This window comes from Gossypium raimondii, chromosome 13 (genome assembly GCF_025698545.1).
Source record: "Gossypium raimondii isolate GPD5lz chromosome 13, ASM2569854v1, whole genome shotgun sequence".
NCBI classification, from domain to species: domain Eukaryota; kingdom Viridiplantae; phylum Streptophyta; class Magnoliopsida; order Malvales; family Malvaceae; genus Gossypium; species Gossypium raimondii.
Genome location: NC_068577.1, coordinates 7,100,239 through 7,107,796, shown reverse-complemented (window position 1 = coordinate 7,107,796; position 7,558 = coordinate 7,100,239). Strand labels below are relative to the sequence as shown.

Genomic DNA, 7,558 nt, shown 5'->3' with positions numbered 1-7,558 from the left:
AAATACAGGTGAGAGTAAACCCCCATCAGCAATATTGGCATGAAGAATAAATTTCAAATATGCTTTAAGCCTGATCATTTCAACAATATAAGATTAAGGCCTAGTTTAGGAATTCTTCTCAAAAGTGCTTTTGAGAAAAAAAAACCTTTTTTGGGAGAAGCTAAAATTTCCAGTTTCAGAAAAGAGTGCTTTTGGGCCAATTTTTGGCTTAGGAGAAGCACTTTTTCTCTCAAAAAGCAGTTTGTTTAGGAATGTTCTTGTCCCAAAAGTATTTTTTGTCCCAAAGAACTTTTGAAAAGCATTCCTAAACTGGCCCTAAGTAGTTATGAATGATGTCCACTTTGCTTGTTGGATGAGTCATCCAGTTTCAAAAAGTGGCAGGCATTGCCATACCAGGATGCATTACAATCAGAAGAAGATGCAATCAAACTTTAAATGCAAGTCCAGCAAGAACCAAGAAGATTTAATCCCCGAAGCAAGGGAAAGTGATAGAATGCTCCCTCACTTTTGGTAACACAATATTGTCAAAACTGCAGATAAACTATGAGATATATATATATATAGCATGAGATCTAATTCTACAGCACTACATTAGCAATTCATTAAAAGTAACAGAAATTAAAGATAACTTCAACCAAATGGGCCTTTTTTTCTTAGAAAAAGTGCCCCTTGGTGCACCATGCATACACATGACCAAATCTACCTCATCTGAAAGGGTAGTGTTTTTGTTTTCTAGCACTACAGCCTAGGTGCACACCTTAACAATATTGATCATACATGTATCAGTTAGGCATTGCTACGGCTGCTGTATAATTTTAGAGGAAAACTCACAAACCTTCTCAATTTGAAAACTACGGCCCACAAGCAAAAACTACATCTGATCTGAAAACATACTTGATACCCTTGGAGACATTTCGAGCTTCATGCAGCATACATTTGTCGCCATGAATGTGTAGGAGAGCCATTCCTTCAGCAGGAGCAACCTGCAGAGTTAATATTACATAAATAAAGGGTATCCCATACCGAGCCATATACCTTATCCGATAGGAACTCAAAAAGACAAAAGTAACATGAAAGGGAAGAAATTTGCCTCCGCTACAATTTCGTTCCATGAATCATAGAAGACAGTTTCTCCTCCAACTAGAGGCTCTGATGCAGTATCCTTCAGGTTGCTCAAGTCACTTTTGCCTTTCATTTCGGGACCACCGATTAAATATATTAATAAAGTATAATGGGTGCGCTTTCCCTCTCCAAGATCAACACTTCCATCAAAATGCCGTCCAAAGCGCTGGCCAACCTTATACCTGAAGTAGAATATTAATTGAATAAAGTGAAAATCAAAGTTCAGGCTTCAATATAGACTACAAAGCATATTATTCAGCCTTCAATACACACATCATAACCTTTTATAGTCCAACCAAAGTTACATTTACTCGGATAAAAGTAAGCATGGGTTTAATGGGGGGAAAATGAAGGTACCTGTAAAATCTAATATTGGGATTCAAGCCAACAGCAACCTTCCCCCTAATCTTAATATCAGAGAATAATAGGCTAAGTCCAGACTGCCATATAGTATCAGCAAGTGTAGGATCATAAACAGATAACCGATCATTGTCTCGGTATGCTTCACCTTTAGTTGGACCAAGACTTCCTTGGTGCTCAAAACCAATTGACTCAGCAGTCTTAATAAATGCCTTTGACTCTGCAGATGTGAAGAAATTCTGCACCTGCAAGAATCAATACCATCCACGAATTTCAACAAGATCATTATCCATTGGAGAGTAACTTACATGAACCTGAATTCAAGACAAAAAACTTTAATGCTTTACAAACATACAAATCATACTGTTAGCAAGCGTAATTTCCACATTAACCAATTACAAAAGTTTGTAATATTTTGACTAATTGCGCAATTAGAACAATACCCAATTAGGCAAAGTACTACAACTTTTATAATGTTTCTGGGTAACACTAGAGCTGATGGAAAGCTATTATTAAAGGGTTCTTTTTAGAATAGTCCTAGAATTTCACTACCTATATAAGGCACTAGAAAAAAGGAGATAATTTTATTTTTAAAGAATAAAAAAGAAAGCGAAATTCAAGAGAAACGTACGGTGAAGAGATCATTGTCTTGAAGGCGGGTAATGTGGAGATCGAGTTTGGGTTTAAGAGAAGGCCACTTTGCCACTGCTGTTGCTTTCTTGTTATCAGCTGATGTTATGGTTCTGCTTCTGTCCACCATTTTTCTCTTCCTTGTTCCTCCCTCCGCCATTGAAGCAGAAACTGTTCTTGACCATGATTTCTAATGTAATACCCAATAAAATAATACTATTTGGATCTTGCCCAATCGATAATCCTATATTTAGTCTGCCATCACTTGGCCCAATCTTATAAGATATATTTCTAACTAAACAATATAACAGGTACAAATATTAAATTGAGGTACCCATTTTTTCCTCTATTTTTGTGCTTTTAGTAGGCCTAATATTTTCTGCAATTACAATGGCTTCTTTATGTTTGTATGTTAAAAAAACTAAGGTTTTTTAGATTCGATGGGCTAAGATTAGTTTTTTTTTTTTTTAAGATTTAGATGTCATGGATACCTATTTAGTAGAATATTGTATAACATCCGACTTCTCTGAACTGAATATAAATGAAAAAGTCTCTCTTATGCATACGTAAACATGGTATAGGGTTAAATGAATTATAACAAGTGGATCGGTACCAAACGGATGTATGAAATTAAAATCTATATATCTAGTAGATCCATATAGGCGATCATATAAAGGGGATGATTTTAGATCGAAGCAATTTGATAAATTCCTTCTAAAAGTTCATATCAAAATAGTATTAGTTGATAAGAATTACTTCGGAAAAAAAAAAGTAAAGTCGAATTTTTTTGGTTATTCTCTCAATTCGAATCAAATGTAACTGGATCTAGTATGTATGAGTTGGGATCAGAATCTATATGGATAGAATTTAAAGTGGGATCTCGAAAAACAAGCAATTTCTGCTGGGCCTTTATCTTTTTTTTTTTTGGTTCATTAGGGTTTTTATTAGTTGAAACTTCTAGTTATCATAGTCGGAATTTGATATCTTTATTTCCGTCTTAGCAAATAGTTTTTTTTCCACAATGAATCGTGATGTCTTTCTATGGGATCGCAAGCCTCTTTATTAGTTCTTATTTGTGGTACACGATTTTTTAGAATGTAGGCAGTGGTTATGATCGATTCGATAGAAAGGAGGGAATACTATGTATTTTTAGTTAGGGTTTTCCTAGAAAAAATCGTTACATCTTTCTACGATTCCTTATGAAAGATATTCAGTTCATCAGGATAGAAGTTAAAGAGGGTATTTATGCTCGTTGTGTCCTTTATATGGAAATCAATGGCCAAGGGCCCGTTCCCTTGACTCGTATTGATGAGAACTTGACTCCGCGCGAAATTGAACAAAAAGCTACTGAATTGACCTATTTTTTGCGTGTACCGATTGGAGTCTTTTGAAATGTATATTTACTATCTAAATATGAGTATGCTCTTTGCTTTGGAAAAAATATCAAAATTTTTAAAAATATACCATAATTTGGTATACCTTCGTATATACTTTTTAAATTTGTTTAATTTTTTGAATTTATATATATTTGAAATTTTAAGTTTTTTAGAATAATTAAAGACGAAAACATGTGACATTCCCTATTTGTCTACGTGTTATATCTTAATTTAGCCATTTCACCCAATTGTTCAAAAATTAAGTGTTAATCATAAAGATTAATTTGTGTAATAAATCTCAACCTTAAGAACCAATGTGATAAAAAAAAAAGAACTTAAGTTCAAGTTGAGAAAAGTTAAGAAATTTAAGGCGAATTTAGTATTAAGATTTTAAGCCTCAAATGAAATGTATGGATGAAAAATATATTAAGTAATGAAGGAAGATATTTTTTTTAGAAAGAAATAAATATACATGATGCATTAATGGTAAAAATACTTCTTCAGTTTTTTTCAATTTTGAAATTGAACAAATTGGTTCCTTTAAAAAAGCAGAGTAAATTAATCTCTACCAATTTCAAAAGTAAGCAAGTAAGGACAATTAATCACGACATTAATATTTTTCATCAATTGTACTTCATTTTGATTGATATAATAAATTTAGCCCTTAAAATTTACACATTATGTCGATTTGGTCTTAATTTAACAAATTTATCCCACAACATGTATGTAAATGTTGAGGTTGAATTTGTTAAAATTTTTAGAATTAAGGCCAAAATGTCAAAATATATAAACATTGAATGCTAGATTTATTATCATGCTAATCAAAATTATGTACAATTGGTGGAAGACATTAGTATCATGATTAATTTTACTTAATTACTCACTTTTGAAATTGACAAAAATTAAATTAGTCTAGAGGAATTAAGAAATTAAGAGAAATCGGAGGGTTTGTTTATACTTTGAAAGGAAAGTTTTAATTTATTACGTTTGGCTTAAGGGTGTAAAAAGCTCAACTTGTTTTTTTTTAAAAAAGCAATTAAGCCCCTCTTTTTTTTTTGCACTCAATTGAGCACATGAACTTTCAAAATACATCAAAAAGACCCTAAAATTTCTTCAAAAAAAGAAGCAATTAAGCCCCTATTTTTTTTCAATCAATTGGGTACTTGAACTTTTAAAATGCATCAAAAAGACCTTCAAAAATTTTCAAAAAAGTAACTAAGCCCTACTCTTATTAAAAATTAGAAAAAATTATAATAAATAATAAATTTTAGTAAAATTATTAAATTTTAATAAAAATTTAAAAATTTAAAATTTATTAAAATTAGAATTTTTTATAAAATTTATAAAAATCATAAAAAATTAATGACCCTATTTTTTTTCAATTAAATTCATCACATGTCGCAACACATGACATATGGCAAAAATGATAAAAATAAAATCAATAAAAATTATAGAAAAATTGTAAAATGCTTTTTTGGTACAATAAATTTTATAAAAAAATTTTACTAAATTTATATTTCTTTATATTTTGTACTTTATAAAATTTTATAATTTTTTATATTTCTATATATTTTATAATTTTTATGATTGTTATAAAATTTTATATTTTTTACTATTTTTATATTTTTTCTAATTTTTAATAAATGTAGGGGCTTAATTGCTTTTTTGAAAAAATTGAAGGTCTTTTAATACATTTTAAAAGTTCAAGTACTCAATTGAGTGAAAAAATATAGACTTAATTATTTTTTTAATTTTAAGAATTTTTAGACCCTTAAAACCATATTTAGTAACATGACAAAGCTAGATTATTTAAGTATCAAATCAACTTCATTTGTCCCCTAAACACAATTTCTTTTTCTTTTGGTCAAAATTATTCTAATTATAAAATAAGATGCTAATTTCTCATAACCCACTCAAGTCATTTCAAGATTTGATTTAGGGTGAGTTTGGATGGGCGGTGCGTTTACCTGTGGTTAGTGTAAAAACAGCGGTGACAGTGAGATTAGATACTATAGCGATACTGTAGCGTGATACAAAAAGTAAGCTAAACGCACCGCATCGCACCCAATCGCCCATCCAAACCCGTCCTTAGATTTTTTCAAGAAAAAACAAACCTCATATATCAAATCCATTCCCAAAAAGTAAAATAATAATAATAATTTATTTAGAAAATATTTTTACAACTGTTGAATTTTACTATTGATTTATTTATTTTAATGTTTCTTTTGTTCCTATATTTTTTATTTTGAAATTTTGATGATAACTCTGACCGTAGTTGTTTAGTATGTTAAATTTAATTATGCTATTTCTAAAATTTTATGTAATAAACATGTTATTTCATGTGTAATGTTATCTTAACTTATTATTTTTATATGATATCTATAAATAAAGATAGGTAATTTTAATTAATTGATTTAATGGCTATCATCTTAAGAATGAAATTTCAAAATTGAAATGTATATGAACTAAAAATAATCAAAATGGAGAACATGTATTCAATCCACAACTTTGCATAACACGAGACTAATATCATAATTTAACTTAATGGATTTATTTGCTTCTATTTAGTTTAAGATTGGAATTTTAAAATTCAAAAAGTACAAAGATTGAAATTGACTAAATTAAAAATAAGGACTAAATTCACTACTTATACATAATGTAGGGACTAAAACAAATTTTGGCTTTTTAAAACTTTGTTTGAAAAAAAGTTATAGTTATTTGGTGGACACATCTTTTTCTACTAGAATCGGTACATATCGGTACTGATCTATTTCGTGCACTTGTTTCAAATTTACCAATGTTTTTAAAAAATACTTATAAAATATTTAAATATATCAAATAAATTATATTAAATAATTTCAAAAATAAATATATACATATATATTAATTGATTATATAAAATACTCATCAATAAACTTCACAAATAAAATTTAATTATTTAACAAATCTAAAGTAAATAATGAAAAAAACATTCATGCATTAAACAATAAAATTATCGACAACATTATTTAAAATGTATATACAATAAGATCATTTCATACTAAATATATATAAAATGAAAATTTAATAAAACATACATGTAAATTTGGATTCGTGTAGCTTTTAGAAATTTTATATTTTTTTCTTTAGTTTGTTTGTTATGTAAATTTTCTACTTTTCATTATTTATTAATTTTATACTTTAAATTTTAAAGTTGCTACTTTACCTAAGTTAAAGTTTAAGTTTGGTTAATAAAAAAGTTTAAAGTTTGTAAAATTATTATTATTTTATCAATTCTTTAACATTATTCATGCATCAACATGTGCGCAATGTGTTAGCCAGTGTAACCGAAATTGACCAAAACAAGCTGGTACAACCGATACTGACTGAAATTTACACTGGTGCAAAAAAAAGAAGTGGTTGTTTTGATTTATTACTAAAATGGTGTGTACCGGCTAGTGCAACTAGAACCGATGTGAAACCAACTACATATAGCTATTCAAATAAATGAAAAAGATCTTACAAATTAGTTGAATGACTATAGTAGTCAATTTCATATTGGTATTAGTCGTACCAGTTGTTACGCTTTGGACGAAGTCAAAAAAAAAATTGGGGGTTAAAATTAAATTATATATTTTATTAGAGTTAAAATGTAATTTTATCATTTTATTAACTTAAATTTTTATAACTTTTAAAAGGCTAAATCAGAAATTTATCATTTTGGGAGCTAAAATGTAATTTTATATTACTAACTTATAATTTTATAAATTTTAAAGTGTTAAAAATGTGATTTCCCATTGTAAGGGTTGAGGACCCTACTACTCCTATTGAAAAAATCAGTTTAGAAAATTGTTTTTAGTCACAGGAGAAGTTTAAAACTTTTGAAAACCGAGCCCATTTTTTATATTTATAGCAATAAACTTTTTCTTGAAAAGTACTTGTGCTTTGTTCAAGATGGATTTAAATCATTCTCAGCTTTCAACCAAACGACCTTCTCAGCTATCCTCGAATCTTGAATAGAGTCAAGTGTGGGTTTGAGCAACACGAACCAAATACAGAACCAGAAACGATTTATTACTTTTAGTAGGAAA

General features: G+C 28.8%; 1 protein-coding gene and 1 pseudogene across 1 annotated transcript; one reads left to right on the top strand and one right to left on the bottom strand.

Annotated features, from left to right (window-relative positions):
• Positions 1–521: 521 nt before the first annotated feature.
• Positions 522–2,330, bottom strand: LOC105784148 (uncharacterized). The gene is made up of 4 exons (XM_012609947.2): positions 2,114–2,330; positions 1,480–1,727; positions 1,091–1,304; positions 522–983 (listed from the first exon to the last, which is right to left on the bottom strand). Exons 1-4 carry the CDS (start codon positions 2,270–2,272, stop codon positions 852–854), a joined length of 753 nt encoding a protein of 250 aa, XP_012465401.1. The 5' UTR covers positions 2,273–2,330; the 3' UTR covers positions 522–851.
• Positions 2,331–2,942: 612 nt separating this feature from the next.
• Positions 2,943–3,503, top strand: LOC128036110 (photosystem I assembly protein Ycf4-like; annotated as a pseudogene).
• Positions 3,504–7,558: the final 4,055 nt, after the last annotated feature.

What these genes read in the sequence shown, in the direction of transcription:
- LOC105784148 (XM_012609947.2), bottom strand. Translation starts at nt 2,272, where the DNA reads ATGGCGGAGGGAGGAACAAGGAAGAGAAAAATGGTGGACAGAAGCAGA. An exon ending in AAGACAATGATCTCTTCACC is followed by an intron (nt 1,728 to 2,113) that starts GTACGTTTCTCT and finishes TGATTCTTGCAG; the next exon opens with GTGCAGAATTTCTTCACATC. An exon ending in GGAACGAAATTGTAGCGGAG is followed by an intron (nt 984 to 1,090) that starts GCAAATTTCTTC and finishes TTAACTCTGCAG; the next exon opens with GTTGCTCCTGCTGAAGGAAT.